The sequence below is a fragment of the Aotus nancymaae genome, unplaced genomic scaffold (assembly GCF_030222135.1).
Source record: "Aotus nancymaae isolate 86718 unplaced genomic scaffold, 86718_ANA_hifiasm-v0.15.2.pri h1tg000057l, whole genome shotgun sequence".
NCBI lineage: Eukaryota > Metazoa > Chordata > Mammalia > Primates > Aotidae > Aotus > Aotus nancymaae.
Window position 1 is genome coordinate 53,463,038 of NW_026988471.1, and position 19,414 is coordinate 53,482,451.

The 19,414-nt window shown below is 43.4% G+C and overlaps 1 protein-coding gene across 4 annotated transcripts in view; it reads left to right on the forward strand.

Moving 5' to 3' along the window:
• Positions 1-19,414, forward strand: part of SPTBN1 (spectrin beta, non-erythrocytic 1) — a 213,675-nt gene that overhangs the window by 182,846 nt on the left and 11,415 nt on the right. For all 4 annotated transcript variants that reach the window (XM_021672858.2, XM_064364095.1, XM_012477173.2 and 1 more), the window contains 12 exons: positions 4,085-4,231; positions 5,430-5,693; positions 6,336-6,560; positions 7,035-7,124; positions 7,301-7,582; positions 8,242-8,372; positions 10,037-10,241; positions 10,639-11,013; positions 14,730-14,974; positions 16,146-16,284; positions 16,999-17,083; positions 18,951-19,147. In XM_021672858.2, coding sequence (XP_021528533.1) covers positions 4,085-4,231; positions 5,430-5,693; positions 6,336-6,560; positions 7,035-7,124; positions 7,301-7,582; positions 8,242-8,372; positions 10,037-10,241; positions 10,639-11,013; positions 14,730-14,974; positions 16,146-16,284; positions 16,999-17,083; positions 18,951-19,147 — 2,385 coding nt within the window. The remainder of the gene's footprint in view (positions 1-4,084; positions 4,232-5,429; positions 5,694-6,335; positions 6,561-7,034; positions 7,125-7,300; positions 7,583-8,241; positions 8,373-10,036; positions 10,242-10,638; positions 11,014-14,729; positions 14,975-16,145; positions 16,285-16,998; positions 17,084-18,950; positions 19,148-19,414) is intronic.

A 19,414-nucleotide genomic window follows, 5' to 3' on the forward strand; every position in this document is an offset into this window, starting at 1 on the left:
CCTTTGCGTCCGTTAAACTGCTGTCTTACTGTGCATTTTGCAATATGCTTTTGCAGCAAAACCTTAAGAAGGAAAGCCCCTAAACTATAAAGCTTAGGGTCTGTCAGCTTTAAGCACCACATTGACAAATCTAGGTCTCTGGGGGATTTACTGGGAGCCAGACAGGCTGAAGACAGGAGTGCCTCTTCTAAGTGACATGCAAGCATTAGTAACCCATTTAAATAGGATACTTACTTACAGAGGCATTCATGTCCCAAGACAAGGCATAGAAAAGAGTAATGGGATCTAAAGTTAGCTGTGTGGAGTTGCCTATTGTGCTGCAGTGAATACCAATTGCCATTTTTCACTGGAGGTAGTAAAAGGGATAAAGAGGTGTTTGCAGCCTGGGCTGTGCCTTCCACAGATTGGTAGTCCCTGTTTCACCTTGACAGTTCCCTTGAGGAACCATTGATGACTTTCTTTAACCTCAGCCCATATTCCTGGGGATGGGGGGATCAATGGGATCCCACATTCCTGCTTTTAAAGGGCAAGTTAATAAGATTAAATTCATTCACCTAACCATGGTAAAGCTCAGGTTAAATCTGAGGAGAAACAAGGCCAGGGAGCAAGCAGATGAGTGGCCAGGGGAAAACCTTGAGAGAAACCCATTTGTACTTGAAATTTCCAGTCTCTTATTTTCCGCTGACATATGTAAATTACATAAGGAGACATGTATGGGAAAAATAAGTAGATAAAGTTATAGTTCTTCCCAATAGAATCACAGGTGGTCAGTCTTAACTAGGTCTCTAGATCTTTGTTTCCACTTGCTCTAAATTGGCATCCCTGCTTATGAGAAGTTCACTCCTCCACACATACCTTGGCTGAGTTCCAGTAACTGTGAGGCATGCTCAGGGGCTCTGTCTTCTGTGACTTCTCCTCAAAGGATATGGGAAAGTTGGGGTGGGGCTTTTTATGTCCAGGAGATGATTTGGAGGTCTCCATGTGACTGCTGTGCCAAGTCATCCTGGTTATCCTGTCTTCCCTTGTTCTGCCTGTTTCTCCTTGAGCCACATTAGAAGTTAGTACAGCACAGCCATAGTGTCTGTGGGAGGTGTTGGGTGTCCCACACCAGTATGTATAGTCTCTGCATGGTTGATAGAATTTAGGTCAAGCTTGGGGGCTCTAAAACCCCTGGTATAGTACTGTAATCAAAAGGGTGATAAGTTGTTGGCTATAAACTTTTCTGTCATTCAGCCTTATTAAAATACACCCCTTTAAAGCCAGAATCTTTTGAGAGTGGCATTTGTGTGTGGATCAGCCCTACATTTGATAATCTACCTGTCATTCCGGTAGAACTTACAGAGCACTCAGAGGTCAGATTTAATATTCTTACAGGATATTGGCATTGTTCAAGGTGTGGGGAATCCGGGGGTTTGTTTTTTTCGGCTTCCTTTCTTATTGGGTGCCTTGGCTAGAGAAGGTGTGGATTGTGAGATCTGCCCCTGTTGCCACCCCACCACCAAATGAGGACAACTATTGTACCAGCAATACAGTATGCTGGTACATACAGTATGCTGAAATGAGCAGGGACCCTCCTATTCTCAGTTGTAGTGGGAAAACAGAGAGCATCAACATCTTTGTAGTGTTTGTTGTTGTTGTTGTTGTTTTGAGGCAGTCTCGCTTTGTTGCCCGGACTGCAGTGCAGTGGTGGGATCTTGGCTCACTACAGCCTCCACCTCCTGGGTTCAAGTGAGTCTCTTACCTCAGTCTTCCAAGCTGGGATCCCAGGTGTGTGCCACCACACCCAGCTAGTTTTTGTATGTTTAGTAGGGATGAGGTTTCACCCTGTTGGCCAGGCTGGTCTCGAACTCCTGGCCTCAAGTGATCCACCCGCTTCCGCCTCCCAAAGTGCTGGGATTACAGGTGTGAGTCACCGTGCCAAGTCTGTAGTGTTACTTTAACGTGATGTTATGAAAAATGAATGAATTATTTTAAAAGTATTGCTTTTTTGTTGTCTTTTCTCACACTATACCACCTATTTTCTGGAACTGATTTTTATTTTTCCAGGAAGACAGTATATCTACATGTGTCTGGTACAGGGATGTGAGTTAGTCCTTTGCTGTTAGCTTAATTCAATGATCAAAGCATTTTTTCCTTATCTTCTTCCAATCTGCACAGTGTTCTTTTCTGCAGAGAATGAGCAAATTTTTAAATGAGCTTTGTAAATGCCCACAAATAATAACTGTAGCTCTGGCTCCAGAATGCGGATGAACTAGCAAGTTCCGTAGATCCATTTCATTGTGCTGTATCGCATGTTGCTTTATCTGTAGGATGATGTGTTCAGCAAAGAGCAGATTTGTTTATAAGCCTCTGATTTTTATGTAGCACTCTCTCTCTCTTTTCTTAATCCCTCTTGGGTAGGTGGTTATGAATAGTGAAAATATGTGAATGTCCTTGGCACTTTGAATCAGTAAATGCCTTCTATTTTCTGTGTATGTACAGAATATAGGGAAAAATTTTGTCATTCAGTTTCCTTTTAACTTCTTTTCTCCGAAGATTGGCCATGGTCTTTCAGATTTTAGCTGCTCAGATAACTGGAACCTAGATAATTCTAACTGGAACACAGATAATTCTTTCAAAGTAGGAAGTGAAGTGGCAGTGTCTTTATTGTATAATAGATCCATGATCTTTGATGACAGAGGGCTTTATGAGATTTGCTATTTTTTTCCTCAACAAAGAGTGACAAAAATCTCACTACCTTTTGCTTTTAATACCCTCCCACCCCCTGCCCCCACCCCATTCCCTGCGTGGTGAATAGCTCGAGAAAGGTAAGGACGATAACCAAGAGTTCACCCACTTTCAGAGCCAGGGGGCTCCTGTGACCCACATCACTCTCCTTAGCATCATTTCCAAAAACATATCTATGGGGAAGCCTCTCCAGGCAGCAGCCCAGAGCCAGAGTGGAAAGCCTTGGAAATGTTAATTCTTTAAGGACTTCTACTGGTTTTATGTGCCACTTCTAGATCTTTATTGAGAGAACTATGAAGGATTTAAGGTGCAAATTTGTTGTGACAGTAACTGTTGTAAAAGTGGGCTTCTCACGGTCACTCAGGAGAAGTGACGTGGTTCTTGTAGTGGTTGATTCTGATTCCAGGCCAGCTCTGCGTTCTTTTGTGTATCTTCAGCCTAGGCAAACAAAAAGCTCTTCCTAGGTTAGCACAGCAAATGGGGTGGGAATCAGGACTCTGGCATGGCCCTTACAGGCAGGCAGTAATGGGCAAGGGCTGATTCAGGAAGGAATCCAGCAAAAGTGGGTCTGGGCCTGGCGTTTGGCTGACCCCGTTAAGAGAGCTCCCTTCTCAGGTCTGTCAGCGGCCAGCAGCCTTTGTGTGGCTCTCCACAGTTCAGATCCAGGCACACATGTTGGATCTCAAAATCAAGTCTTGTGAAGTGTTCTTAGTGTGAATGAGAGGTTCTTTAGAGAACTAGAGGCTATGGAAGAAAGAGGTAAAGGTGACTCAAACTTGAAGGAAACATTGAAAGGGCATCATTGTTGCCCTAGCCCTACAGTGAGCAAACTATTTATGCCTTTTGGCATTCTTGTAGATGCACCTGCGAAAAGGGGAAGGTAATACATGAGTAGGGTTTTTTTGTTGTTGTTTTTTGTTTTAAATAAAAAGAACTAAAAGAGTAAGAAGGATTGCCAAATGGAGTAAAAGTCAATCATGATTAACATAGTATAGCTGACACAGGTATTTGGAAGAGGAAAAGGGTCATGTCTTGAACTGGTTAGGGAAGAATTTTAAACACAAGCCTTTGTGGGGAAAGCCAGTTATGAGTGCCAAATAGTTTGAAAGCTAGCACATAGAGCATTTGTACTTCTGGAATGAATGTTAGATATGATTTGGAGCAGAGCTCAGGTACAAGCTCCATCTAATGGACACCTGTCATGACGGGTCAGAGTTGTGAAGTTAAATATTTGGTTTTCTCTTGCCATGGAAACATGTATAGTATGCATAACATGACATAAACATAACCCTTACCAGGCAAAAGAAAGGCTGATGTCTAGGATTACAATCTCTGAATCCTTCTGATCTTTCCCTAGCTATCTCTCTGGATCAATGAGAAGATGCTTACAGCCCAGGACATGTCTTATGATGAAGCCAGAAATCTGCACAGTAAATGGTTGAAGCATCAAGCATTTATGGCAGAACTCGCATCCAACAAAGAATGGCTTGACAAAATCCAGAAGGTGAGTTAAGGTATTTGATGTGGCCATGGTGAGAAAACAAACAGGGTAGTAATGAACTCCTTTTTATTTAACACATTTTCCAGCACCTCTGAGTCTTACCTGTGCATTTATATAAGTTACACAGCCAGTAGTAGCTCCCTTCACACTTACGGGTTCCTGATTTCAACCCTTCAAAAGGGAAGAAAGCTGAAACCAAACCAGATGGTACGAAACACTTGATTTATCTTAGAACGAATACTAGGCATTTAGTTTCTGTTGTGCTTTTCATCTGCTGCTGCTGACGGACTGTGAGCTCTTATGCAGAGATTCCACTGTCTTGATCCTATCATTTGTGTTGCTCTGTGACAGATTTATCAGATACAGTTGCACATAATTTTAAATATGTACATATTTTTTAAAATTTTTCTATTTTTCCTGTGACACTACTGTATACTAGGCACTAGAATTATTATAATGTGTTCTTCTGACACAGAGAGATTCTGTGCAGCATAACTGAAGATAAATGTGGAGTTCACCATCCCTCCCTTCTCTCCTTTTAGACTTTTATATTGTTTCAGATTCTTCATGGTTAAAATAATGTTTTGACAGGCTACAGTGGCTCACGCCTGTAATCCCAACACTTTGGGAGGCCAAGGCGGGTGGATCACTTGAGGCCAGGAGTTTGAGTCCAGCCTGGCCAACATGGTGAAACCCCATCTCTATGAAAAGTATAAAAATTAACCAGGCCTGGTGGTGTACACCTTTAATCCCAGCTATTGGAGAGGCGGAGGCACAAGCCAGGGAGGCTGAGGCATGAGCCCGGGAGGCAGAGGTTGCAGTGAGCTGAGATCGCACTGCTGCACTTCAGCCTGGGTGACAGAATGGGACCCTGTCTCCAAATAATAATGATAATATTTTTTATATCGTCTTTGGTCATGGAGCGGAGGGGATGAAGTCAGGTTATTAGCATTCAATATTCCGTTGCCCCAGTTGAAACTATTTCAGCATGTAGCGCTTATTGTTTCATTCGCATGAAACCCATGTAATGTACACAACCTACTCCATTGTTGATTTTATTGAGCAGTAACTTCATGTGGAAAGACTGTGTATTGAATGAATGGGTATATCACAGATCAAATGTCCTAAGTTTGTTTTTCACAGTGATATTTTTTATGCAGCAAACTATTTATTTACAACCATGCTGGTTTGTGTTTTCCAGGAAGGAATGCAGCTCATTTCAGAAAAGCCTGAGACAGAAGCTGTGGTGAAGGAGAAACTCACTGGTTTACATAAAATGTGGGAAGTCCTTGAATCCACTACCCAGACCAAGGCCCAGCGGCTCTTTGATGCAAACAAGGCTGAACTTTTCACCCAGAGCTGTGCAGATCTAGACAAATGGCTGCACGGCCTGGAGAGTCAGATTCAATCTGATGACTATGGCAAAGACCTGACCAGCGTCAATATCCTGCTGAAAAAGCAACAGGCAAGTGGACAAGCCATCATGGACTTGGGTGTGTTTCTGTTTTACAGCCACAGTCCTTAGAGTCTTTACTCACCCACTGCATTCTCAGGAGTCCACCCTCCATGGGAAGGCATTTTTAACCCAGAAAAGTACTTGTTCTAACAGCATCATAGGACATTTCCAGAATAGAAAGACATGGTTCCAGACTAGAAAGACACAATATTAGGAGTAATGGGTGTCGGCTGTCTGTGCATGGGATTGATAGTTTTCTTAGTTAATGGGTATTATCACTATTTAACAGTTGAATAAATAATTATCTCATGCAATTCTATATTTTACTTAAAAGAAATATTCACATACTTTGCTGTTTAATGTCTTGATTTGTGACAGTTATCTGAGTTGTTCAAGGCACTTTATAGATAATAAAAGTAGCCATTTATTTTACACCACAGTAGAGGGCTTTAAGGGCAAATGAATTTACCTCAAATTTACTGGAAAACAGTTCCATTGATGTTGAAAAAGCAAGTTAGTGGCAAAATCTTCCAGTGGCTCACGTGGCTGTCTTTGCAATGTGGCCAAGTCCCAGGCCCAGCAGTTCTGCTTAGAGTCAGTCACTGCAAAAGATAGTCTCTGCTGAGCGCTGAGGCTCTTCTCTGCCCTCAGATGCTGGAGAATCAGATGGAAGTGCGGAAGAAGGAGATCGAAGAGCTCCAAAGCCAAGCCCAGGCCCTGAGTCAGGAAGGGAAGAGCACCGATGAGGTGGACAGCAAGCGCCTCACTGTGCAGACCAAGTTCATGGAGTTGCTGGAACCCTTGAACGAGAGGAAGCATAACCTGCTGGCCTCCAAAGAGATCCACCAGTTCAACAGGGATGTGGAGGACGAGATCGTGAGTTGACTCCCGCTGCACACATGGCTTTTCCACAAGCCCCCTTGCCTGCCCTGAAGCCTATGTTCTGACTTCTCGGTCAACTTCACCTTGGGCCACGTTGGCAAGCTGAGGTGTCAAAGTCCACGCTCTGTATGATCTAAAGTTTCTTTCCCTTTTCACACTACATGCAACTCCATTGTTCCTCTCATTATCTAGAGATACTCTAGGATTTTAATGACCCTAGAACAGGCTTTTTAAACGTAGTGAGGACTCAGAGTGAGTTTGACCTTGAGGATGAGGTAAAGTTGGAAAGAGTCGCCCTAGCCCTGTATTGGAGAACAAGGGCCTGCTTCCCCAGAAAGCCCTCCCGAGGGGGCTGGGCCCTCTCTGAAGCTCGCCCTCGCTGTCCCTCACTGCCCCTCACTGCTCTCGTTTGTGTCATCTATTTGTTCCTCTGAGTGGATCTGACTACTTATTTACAATTCTTCCCAGTTGTGGGTTGGAGAGAGGATGCCTTTGGCAACTTCCACGGATCATGGCCACAACCTCCAGACTGTGCAGCTGTTAATAAAGAAAAACCAGGTACACCTTTCTGCTTGGGCTAGCTCTGTCTGTTAAATAATTGCTCTAAATTATGAGACCGAGAATGGCAGAGAGCTTTGAAGCCTTGCGATTTCTTTTTGGCCCTAACAGCTTGCCATAAGCACCAGCTGGTTGCCGTTTAGCAAGTCTTTATGTGTGTTTTCTGCTCCCTCCAGACCCTCCAGAAAGAAATCCAGGGGCACCAGCCTCGCATTGACGACATCTTTGAGAGGAGCCAAAACATCGTCACAGACAGCAGCAGCCTCAGCGCTGAGGCCATCAGACAGAGGCTTGCCGATCTGAAGCAGCTGTGGGGTCTCCTCATTGAGGAGACGGAGAAACGCCACAGGCGGCTGGAGGAGGCGCACAGGGCCCAGCAGTACTACTTTGATGCTGCCGAGGCTGAAGCCTGGATGAGCGAGCAGGAGCTGTACATGATGTCAGAGGAAAAGGCCAAGGTGAGAGGAGGCGGGAAGCGGTCCTGCCCCAGGAGCGCCTCAGATTCAGACCCTGAGCTTGCTTTCTGTTGGCTGCTGTCTCTGTAGAAACTTCCCTTGTAGCCTGTAAGTGTTAAGGGGACACCATGTGCATGAAGGTGTCTGAAATTCAGCTGCTGGTTTCCCCTTGATACGGCATTTTCTTATCTGAATCCTAGTGTGCCATTAAGACCAGGTTCGTCCTGTCATCTTTGAAATATGCCGGAGTCCTTCCTGCTGTCAATTTATAGGTTCCCCAAATTTTACAAAATACAAGATGGCTTGGAGACAATTTGAAAGTATTGCAAGGTTCCAGCCAGGAATGCTGCCTTTACATACCTGATGGACCATGAGGAATTCCAGTGAGCAAGGCACATTTGGTCTGCCTGAGCTTTTCTCTGAGAGTGGTCTTATTCATTCTGCGTTCTCCTCATATTTATCTTCTGCACAGGCTTCTGTGGTCCAGTCCATGTGGAAGCTTTTGGAACACTTCTGTGTTCCACTGTCCATACCACACCTCTGGAGTTTTTCTTTCTACCGATCCTTCCTCCTACCCTACTAAGCAGCTAGTCTGTCACTCCTTGAGATGGTGTAGGGCCAGAGGGGATGGCTATGGTTGTGACATTCTCCTGTCTTTGCAGGATGAGCAGAGCGCTGTCTCCATGTTGAAGAAGCACCAGATTTTAGAACAAGCTGTGGAGGACTACGCAGAGACTGTGCATCAGCTCTCCAAGACCAGCCGGGCCCTGGTGGCCGACAGCCATCCTGAAAGGTGAGTGCCCCTTCATGAAGGTAAGACCCGGCTCTCAATTCCTCTCAGCAAGGGTCCCTTGCTAACCCACACTGAAAGTAAATGTGGCAGCATTCATCATGAATTGCTAGTAAGGCAAATCGTTGAGAAGCATTTTTAAAACAGACCCTTTAGGCCTATCATGATTAGGATGGGTGAACTGTTATATTAAGAAATTGCTCTTGTGGGTTAAATATCTCCTGTTGGCCAAGGCTCTACTGAAAGAGTGTTGGTGTCATGAGTCAAAACTACACGTTGACTAGGCTGGGCAGTCAACCTACAGGGGTTACACTTGTAATCCCAGCACTTCAGCAAGCCAAGGAGGGAGTATTGCTTGAGGCCAGGGACCAAAGACCAATCTTGGCAACATGGCAAAACCTCATCTCTACAAAAAATACAAAAACCAGCTGGGTGTGGTAGCACATGTCTGTAGTTCCCAGCTACTCAGGAGGCTGAGGTGGGGAGGATGGTTTGAGTCCAGGAGTTTGAGGCTGCAGTGAACTATGATCACACTGCTGCCTTCCAGCCTGGGTGACACAGTGAGACCCTGTCTCAAAAAAATAAAAATTATCAGAAGTACAGGTTGACTTGCATGGATACAGATAGTGGTAGCACTTACCCTTGGGTTGAAAAAGCCATGCAGTTTAGGAAAGTAATTATTAGTTTTAAGAGGAGCATTAGACAAGAATGCATGGACCTATAAAATGCAGGGGTTCCCAGAAAGAACAAAATGATAACACCTCCTGAGTCTTACACATCAAGTGATTAGAACAAGAGAGCTGAGTGTGTGGTACTCATCTACTCTATACCAGCCTCCTGTATCAACTTCCCAAAGCAGTCATTTTAGGCTTTTTGTGTAAATGCCTTTTATGACTTGGAAAGGAATTGGCCTTGTGCATTTAACCAAGGCAGGTTGGGGGAGATGAGGTCAGTGGCTCTGTTGTTGTAGGAGGTTCTTAAGATGTTCATGATCAGGATTCCCAGGAAAGTGTTCTTCGTAGTCTCCAGGGTTAAGTGCTATGATGTCTTTGTCTCTCATATCCTGGTTTGAGACCATTACTCTGGGGAGAAGTTGGAGGGAGGGGGATTTAGTCTCCTGACTCACACCTGGGACTCGTGAGATGGGAGTGGCTGATCCAGCCCTCCTAACAAGGATGAGCACTTAGCCCAGAGAAGGTAGAGGCCCATGCGTGCCACACAGGGTATGTCATTTGTCCCTCAGGCAACGTAGTAACAGAGAATGCAAGACCGCTCTGGATTTTGCGTTATTTTATTTTTTCTTTTGCCACCTTCCTGACTGGGAAGATTTTACATTAACTTTTAACATCAAAGAAAATCCTGATTTGCAGAGCCAGCAGTGCAGAGAGAATTTCCCCCTCTACCCCCTACATTCGCCTACCCCCACTATTAAATTAGGGATGGCCTTTGGCCTTAATTACTGACGTTGTGTACATATTGGCTCTTCAAGTGACTTCAAATTGTGACCAATTTCAGAGTTTTATTTTTCATGGTAAGTAGGTTAACCAGTTTCCTTTGAGAAATACGATGTAATGGGCTCTCCCATTATCTCCACCTCATTTGTTTTTCCCTGAAGAAAATTGACATTTAAGATCCTTTTTCTCCCCATTGCTTCCTTTCTTTTTCAGTGAACGCATTAGCATGCGGCAATCCAAAGTGGATAAACTGTATGCTGGTCTGAAAGACCTTGCTGAAGAGAGGAGAGGCAAGCTGGATGAGAGACACAGGTTATTCCAGCTCAACCGGGAGGTAGACGACCTGGAGCAGTGGATCGCTGAGAGGGAGGTGGTCGCAGGGTCCCATGAACTGGGACAGGACTATGAGCATGTCACGGCAAGTACTTCAGACAGTGCATGAGTTGGTTGTGCAGTGAGCGATGGTGTGGAAGGCCATTTGCATTCCTTATCTGTGAGCAGATAAGATGCCCTGGACTCCAGTTAGAGGTCTTAGGGTTTAGTTTTAAGGTGGTGTTTCTTTTATAAGCAGGTAACTTGTATTTAGATTGGCTAACCTCTCTGTGCACCCCTTCCCCCAGTAGTTAAAGGAGGTGGAGGTAGTGCCTCACTCTGCTGCAGTGAGCAAGAAGGAAACCCAATTGCTAAGAGGTTCTCGAGCTAAGATCTGTTGTTCTTAAGTCATGAGTATTATGGTTACGTCTTGCTTAGAGGCAGTGTGATCAAGAAATAGTTCACAACGGGCTCACCAATTTCCTTACCCATCCTCATTTCAGATGTTACAAGAACGATTCCGGGAATTTGCCCGAGATACTGGGAACATTGGGCAGGAGCGCGTGGACACAGTCAATCACATGGCAGATGAGCTCATCAACTCTGGACATTCAGATGCCGCCACCATCGCTGAATGGAAGGATGGCCTCAACGAAGCCTGGGCCGACCTCCTGGAACTCATTGACACAAGAACACAGATTCTTGCTGCTTCCTATGAACTGCACAAGTTTTACCATGATGCCAAGGAGATCTTTGGGCGTATACAGGACAAACATAAGAAACTCCCTGAGGAGCTTGGGAGAGATCAGAACACAGTGGAGACCTTACAGAGAATGCACACTACATTTGAGCATGACATCCAGGCTCTGGGCACACAGGTGGGTAGGGCAGCTGCCCATGGGTGGTGGGGAGGCTTTCTCTCCATAGAACATCTTCTTGCATCTCTGAGTATCTCCCTATTCCTTGACTCGTCAAAAGAATTGTCCCAATTAAGCACATACATGTACCCACTTTGTAATAGTGCTCCATTTGGGAGAACTTACCAGTCCATAAAAGTCTACATCTGCCACATTTGCAAACATTAGATGAATGTCCCCGTAATTAAAATAAATAAACCTGATGCATACACGGACATGTGCGAGTCACAGCCTTAGTGAGAGTTTTTATTATGTTAGCATATTCATCCAGAACAATTTCCAAAATAATACCTTACTATTTTTTATCAACCGGGTTCTAAGTTGTATGCCAGGAAAAAGAAAAAAAACTGGATTCTAACATTTTAGCGTGCCTGGTCCCCAGTATAAAATGATTGGCACTAAGGGTTTGTTTAAAAGATGTTTGACAAAGTAGTAACAATATAGCAGAATCTGGTATAATCACTCTCTAGTTTCTTTTCTGATCTCTGCACAGTTTCTTATTTAGTCTTATGCCTTTTAGTTGAAAAACAAATTGTATTTTTTTCTTCTAAGTTTCATGGTCCTAGAGAAGAAGCCAGTTTTATTAAAGATGTTATCCCTGATGATGTCAGTGGTTTTGTTCTTGTTGTTAAGAGTATACTGAGTATCTAGATTATCTCAGCTTTTTCTGTTAAAAGCCAAATAGTAAATATTTTCAGTTTTATGAGATTCACACTCTCCATTGCAGCTCTGCCCTCTGCCATTGTAGCATAAAGCAACTATAGACAGTGAGAAGATGAATGAGCTAGCTGTGTTCCTATAAATCTTTATTTACAGAAACAGGCCACCCAGATACAGCCTTGGGCTGACTCAGTCTACTGCCTCAGCCTCTAGATGGCTTTGGTATACGTTGGGATTTGTTCTGTGAAGGGACCACCTTGGTTGTTGTTCTCTCACTTCCTCTTAATTCTTAATTCCTGTCACTGTGACTGCAAGTTTAATTTACCTCTCTAAGCTTTGGTTCCCTAATAGTTTAGGGATTGAGATGCAAAATGTATAACATAGTGAGATCTCTATAAATGTTTTCTAATTATTATTGTATTACAAAAGTTTAGGGAAACATGGGATACCTAGAGATAGAATTAGAAAACACCTTAGCAGTGTAGGTCTTTCCTCTGCACCTGTAAAATCATTTACTTTTAGAACTGAAAGACACTTGAGACATAGTGGAGTTGCTTTCTCATTTTTTCATTAAATCCCTTCACTTCCTTAGACTTAGAGATGAGGAAGCCCAAGAAGGGTCTCAGAACATCCAGGGTGGGAATCTAGTCCTTCAAGTCTGACAGTCTGCTCCTCACCACACCCACTGGGCTATGATGTTTATAGCTGTAAAAAGGATGTGTGTGTCCTACTGCAGATATTGACCTGATCTGGGTTTATTTTCACAGAGTAACAGAGCAGAAGGGAAGGCCCTTGATGCAGGCTCCCAGGAGCACGTGGTGCTTCCTCTTTGGTTGTTTCCTTTTGTGCCAGTTTGACCTGCCACTGTCTCCATTCTGCACAGGAGCAGTGGGAGTGACACATAGCACTGATGAAGGTCTTGTGTGTTTATGCAAAGCAATAGTTAATATTTGTGGAAATTTTCACTTGCTATCCTCTTCTACTTTACATTTTATTGTGAGAAGAAATTTATAGAAAACAACCAGAGACACGGAAACAGGTGTTTTAAAAAATGTGATTCGTTGTGTAGGAAAATTAGCTTTTCAGATTATTTCCTAGGAATTGCTCATTGTAATTCAAGTTAAACCTGGCCATAATCAAAGAATATTTCCAAAAATCCCTTGGGATATTGAAATCAAATCACAATGGAAACCAAAGCCCATTGGTTCTTCTTTGCGTCTTTTGCAGAAACTACTTTTTTTAAACCTATTATCACTTGAAATCCTTCTGTGCAATCAGGAATCAGTAATCCACCTCCCTACAAGCCCTAGTGCTGTCCATCCCCACCCGCTTTTACTCCACTTAGCATTTCTCCAAATACTACTCTCACAGACATCTAAAAGCTCTCATCATCCAGTACAGTTGTCTGCAGACTTCTTTGATCATGCAGCTTTATCAGTAAATGATGATTGCGTGTCCATTCCCCTCTATGTGTATGTCTTTAATTACACATTGTGCACAAGCATGGCACTAGTAATGTTATGTACTTTATATAAGACATGTAAGAGGAGAAAATTTAACTACAAAATGAGCTGCACTTATTAGCTTCAGTTATAAAGACATATACTGTCCCCTAAAAAAGGTAAGAGTGTATTCTTAATTTTGTTTTTACAGAGGAAGAATATTGTGCACATTGTCTGCACTGTTTATTCCACTTAGTCATCTTGGTGTGTTTTTCATGTTGACTACATAGAAGCCCTTCCTCATTCTTTTTCATGGCTGCGTAAGAGTCTCCTGCTGGATGAACCATCATTAATTTACCCAGTCCTTGACTGATGGACACTTACTTTATGTTTAGTCTTTTGCTTTTACAGACACTGCAGCAGTAAATAATCTATGCATATTTCATTTTCTAAATATGCAAGAATATATGTAGGATAAATTCCCCAAAGTAAGATCATAAAATCAGAAGGTATTGCATTTATAATTTTTTGGGGTACTGCCCATTTACCTTCTGTAGGAGCTGTAGCCTGTTAACACTCCTGTCTATAAAGAATGAGGTCACTGACAAATATATCATCACACTTGGATTTTTACCAATTAATAGATGACACATTACAGCAGTTCCATAAAGCATCTTTTCATGTTTAAGACCCATTTGCATTTCCTGCTCTCTGAACATTCTCTTCATGCCAGTTTCTGTATTGGTTTGTGGTCTTGTCTTGTCTTTCCTTTCTTTTCTTTTTGCTTTTGCTTTTCTCTCTCTCTCTCTCTCTCTCTCTCTCTCTCTCCCTCCCTCCCCCCCTTCTTTTTCTTTTCTTTCCCCTTCCTTTCTCCTCCCTCCCTTCCTTCCTTTCTTCTTTCTGCCTGTCATAGCTGAAAAGGATAAACAAAATATGTAGATGTAACTAGAAGTACATCATTGGCTCAGTTTACCAAATCACAATTCTCAATGTTAACTTGCAGTTTTACAAGGTTTTTGTTGAAATTTGGCTATTTCAAGTTTCACCTTCTTTAACATTTAGTTATTTTAACCACATTGGATGCCACATTTTTATGTTTTCTGAGTATAAAAGTCCCATGGTGAGAACTATAGGCAATACATACATTGTATTCACATAGCAATGGGAAGTAATTTTCAAAATGTGTTCTTTGTGGCAGTTTGCCGTTCTTTATAAAAACATTTATCTTTACCCCGAGATAGCAGATTAGGTATTTATTTTTTTTGACTGTATCTGAATATGTCCCACTCAGATATCCCAGGCTGCCTCCAGGGGACTTTCCTGACTAAGCTCTCCTGCCAGTCTTCCTGTAGCATTTCATTTGTTTTCTCATTCATGCAGAACTTACTAATATAGTTGAATACATTTATAGAAAACTTGGATATCCCCAGTGAAATTGAGGGCTCTTTGAGGGCCACAGGCCACGTTTTGACTCTGTGTTCCCTTTACTGTGTGAGCAGAGTGGAAGAGGGGTTCGGGTGATGGTGGAAAGGCCACCATGTGCTGACATCGCTCATCTCCCACATGGCTTCACAGGTGAGGCAGCTGCAGGAGGACGCAGCCCGCCTCCAGGCAGCCTATGCAGGTGACAAGGCCGACGACATCCAGAAGCGTGAGAACGAGGTCTTGGAAGCCTGGAAGTCCCTGTTGGATGCCTGTGAGAGCCGCAGGGTGCGGCTGGTGGACACGGGGGACAAGTTCCGCTTCTTCAGCATGGTGCGCGACCTCATGCTCTGGATGGAGGATGTCATCCGGCAGATCGAGGCCCAGGAGAAGCCAAGGTAATGCTTCCATTCTGGGGGAAATTGGGCTCATTGGCCCTTGGTTAAAACATAGAAGGAGTTTTCCAGTGAGAAGCAGGAGCTGTGAAAGCAGTTCTTGCCTGAGAGCCTCAAGGCCCAAGCGCCGATGGGGAGGTGCTTGGAGTGTGGGGGGTGCAGCACCCCTGCTTCGGGTGAACACCTTTACCAGGGAATGGGGGGCCGAGGGTTATCAAAGCCTCTCCCATTCTCCCCACTCCTGGCTCCCATGTTCTACAGTCACTCAGGCCCTCTAGCCCACATCCATGCTTGAAGTAGGACCTCGTGCTTCAAGTAGCCGCATACCTTGGGCACAAATAACTGCCCCATCTTTGCAATGATATGGCTTTTCTGAGTTATTTTTCTGTGCTTGTTTTTTGGATTAAAAACCACTCTATCTCCTTTTTATGCATATTATTAAAATTATCACCCTCAACATCTGCTTTAATGGTGTCCCTGGGTTATATAATATTTTTCCTGTATCATTGGCTTCATTTCATGCAACTTAGTGAAGAGAAGTTAATAGATGAACACAGAAGTACATATTTAACCTCCAGTTCACCCTTCTACCAGCTCTAGTCCCCACCGTAATTGAGAAATAAACTATGCCACAATAAAAGGAATATTTTTGTTACACGTATTTTTGAAGGAGTTGTATTTTCTGGATCAGGGTCAGCAGGTTTTGATCTATGCTGGTCGCTGCTGTCTGGGCTGGTTCCCATCCTGTGTCTCTTTCTGTGTCTGAATAAGGAGACTGTATTAGCTGCTCTATGATACGCACATACGGAATCTTTGACAGCTCACTCATCAAGGGTGTGATTGGGGCATCTATTACTGCTTCTCTGCTTTCTAGAAGAGAATCTTTCTGACTTGCGTTGCAAAGTAAAAGTTTTTTCTGGCACCCACCTAGCAACCATTTTGAATTATTCAGATACGCACACAAAAACAAAAGTAGCCATATTCTAAAGTTTGGTTGCCTGGCTGGTCTTGAACTGTGCTGTCACTGTGCTTTGGCTCCAGTGGCCCAACCTAAGCGCAGGCAGCGATTCAGACCAGAAAGATCATCAGTTTCCTTCAAATTTTGTGTTTTAAAACCTATGCATTTTTTGAAACGCTTGATCTCCTAATAGAGGCATTGTTTGTCTAATTTTAGGGATGTGTCATCTGTTGAACTCTTAATGAATAATCATCAAGGCATCAAAGCTGAAATTGATGCACGTAATGACAGTTTCACAACCTGCATTGAACTTGGGAAATCCCTGTTGGCAAGAAAACACTATGCATCTGAGGAGGTAGGATGCTACTTTGCTTTGGAGCTGCAGGATAAATGCAGCTGGTGTCAAGATGTAAAATGACTTCATTTTATATGTATGTGTGTGTCATAGATAGTGTGTTTATATTCATATATACACACACATATTTTAAAACTTCTTTCCTGTGCATCCAGAATAATACATTTATGCCAGACTCTAGGCCCAGGCTGGTAAATCTGTGACACAGTAGATAATTTTTGAGGGCTGCAGGTTGAAAAATGGACTCCCCGTCTCCCCTATCAGTACTCTTTCTAGGTGATGCCACTTGTCCACTGAATATGTCCTAGATCAGTTTGCTGTTGAGTGCATGGTTGGTGATTGTGGTTAGGACGATGGTAATAAAGTAAATTTTTAGTTGAGTGTGTGGCCCCCTGCATGGGAGTGGGCATCCTCTCCAAGAGGTCAGGACTTTGTCCCTCTTGCTGTCCCCCTCCTGAATGTGTTTGCTTCAGGGAGCCTCCTCGCGACAAAGCAGCTTCAGCAGGGCTGCCCCGCCTTCCTCCAGCCCCGTCTGGAAGGAGCAGTGCTGTGCTTTTCTCTCCTCTCCCAGTCTCCATACAGACTGAGCAGTCCTTAGATATCTCCCAGCTTAATGGTGGTCTCTGCAGAAAATGTGTATTTCTAGTATAAAATACCCTATCAAGATGTGATGCCTTTTATTAAAATGTCCCGGGGATCCTCTTTTTCATACAGATCAAGGAAAAGTTACTGCAGTTGACAGAAAAGAGGAAAGAAATGATCGACAAGTGGGAAGACCGATGGGAATGGTTAAGACTGAGTAAGGACGTACTTTATCTTTCTGCTTTTTTGGGTATCCATGGAAAGCATGAAAGTTTATTTTCCTGCTTTAATTCATTAATGTTATCAATTAAAGATTTTTTTTTAAGTTTTAGATGCCTTTTTAGTGCCCCGTTTCACCATTTCATGGTAACTACTATTTTTAAGAAGCTTCTTATGGCATAGTCATTTTTTACCCCGTGATTGATCTCGGTGTCATAGGTGGGATTTGGATGTTCTTTAGGAACGACAGAGGGATGACAATTTGGCACCTCCCTGGGAGAATACAGATAGAAGCCCCCTCCCCTGTTTCTCTTCAAGAATTCTTCAGAGTCAACAAGGTGGAAAGTTGATCTCATTAAGTCTTATATTTGGTGCCCTTAGTGGAATGTTGATGGCATAATAAAATAAAAACTAACATCCATTAAGGTTTTGCTGTGAACAAGGCATTGTGCTTTGTGGTTTTTTAATATATTTCTGTATTTACTCCCCAAAGTGACTTTGTGAATTAGATCCTATTTTTAATTCTCATTTTATAAGGAAATATGTGAGCCAGTACAGGGTTTATAATGTACACTATTGGGAATAGCATTTCATAATTGGTATGAGCACTAACAGACCAACTCAAGCATTGCTTACCATGCTTTGCCATTCTGTGTTGGAGCTCTGGGCTCTGTCCTTATATTCTAACCCCATCTGTGCATGTCATAGGTGTTTAGTAGAAACCAAATCCAAGGGCCTTTTCTGAGAGGTTTGATAGCACACTCTCTTGGGCCCAGAGAGCCCTCAGAAATCCCACTTTTTGACCATTCTTTGTAGAAGGATTTGGAATGTATGTTTTGAGAATTGTGGAGCAATTTCATTTAGTTCAGCACAACCCAAGCCATACACTGAACTGGGCACCAGCTTGTACACCAGGGGCACAGTGATGACATGCACAGTCCCTGCCTTGAAAAGCCAACAAGTCCCTAATGCAGAGGTAGCATCTTCTTAATGTAGCCATGTTGGAGGCTACCAAGGTGCTGAAAGCAGACAGCTAGTCAGCTCCTTGGGACACTAATGCTGCCCACAGTCCATTTTTTACCTTAATGACCCCAGGCTTTGCTGCATGAAATGCAGTGAAAATCAATGTTAGCTATAGCGCAAAGCCAGATTCTAACCTGCCTTCTCATGACCAGAGTGGAACTAGTGTTCCATGAATGAAACAGAGCAAAAGCCTTGGTTCCCACCATCTGTAGTGTTCCCATATTTTTCTCTCCCTCTAAAACCCCCACAATAAAACACAGAACTACCACCCAACAGAGGGTGAGTTAAAAATGCCTGCACCATCTGGCTAGGTGTAGATTGAATTCCTTCAGATTTCTGAAGGCTTAGCTCATGAAGTGGGGTTGAGTGAGCAAAGCGTTCACTATAGACCTATGCCGGGCAGTATGATAGCTGCTATCCCACATATGGCTCTTGAGAACTTGAAATGTCTCAAATTGAGATGTACAGTGAATGTATGCCATAAGTATAAAATGCACATCAGATTTAAATTTAGAAGAAAAAAGATTGTAACAGATCTCAATAGTTTTTTTCATATTGGTTACACATTGAAATGATAATTTTATACATACTATGTGAAATACACTGTTAAAGTTAATTTCACCTATTTATTTTTACTCTTTAATGTGGCTACTAGAAAAGTGAAAGTTGCGTGTGTGGCTCACATTACATTTGCCTTGGACAGACAGGGCTAATTTAGAGTACACAGTAACTGGTTATGCAGGTAGCCATCACCAGAGGGCAGCAGTGCCAGGAGATAAGTCTGTCCTGACTGCCAGGTCACCTCCTGGCCAACGTGTGCTAATTCATGGTACCCTGTGCAGTTCTGGAGGTCCATCAGTTCTCAAGAGACGCCAGTGTGGCCGAGGCCTGGCTGCTTGGACAGGAGCCGTACCTATCCAGCCGAGAGATAGGCCAGAGCGTGGATGAGGTGGAGAAGCTCATCAAGCGCCATGAGGCATTTGAGAAGTCTGCAGCAACCTGGGATGAGAGGTTCTCCGCCCTGGAAAGGCTGACTACAGTAAGTGGCGGCTGGGCCCTTTGCCTGTTGGTGCCTTGGGCAGCCTTTTCTTCCTGCTTGCCTCTTAGACCAGGGAATTCACACTATTGCTCGGTTTTGGTTTTTTTGTTTTTTTTTCAAGCAGGGAGGATCTTCTTAAAATGGTGGCTCCTGTGGAGCAGGACCTAGTGAGAGAGTCAGGACTGTTTACCTCCTCAGTCACATCCTGGGCACTTGGATTTATGATCCCTTATAATAGCTTCCTGCGTGGGGATTGATTGGTGGCAT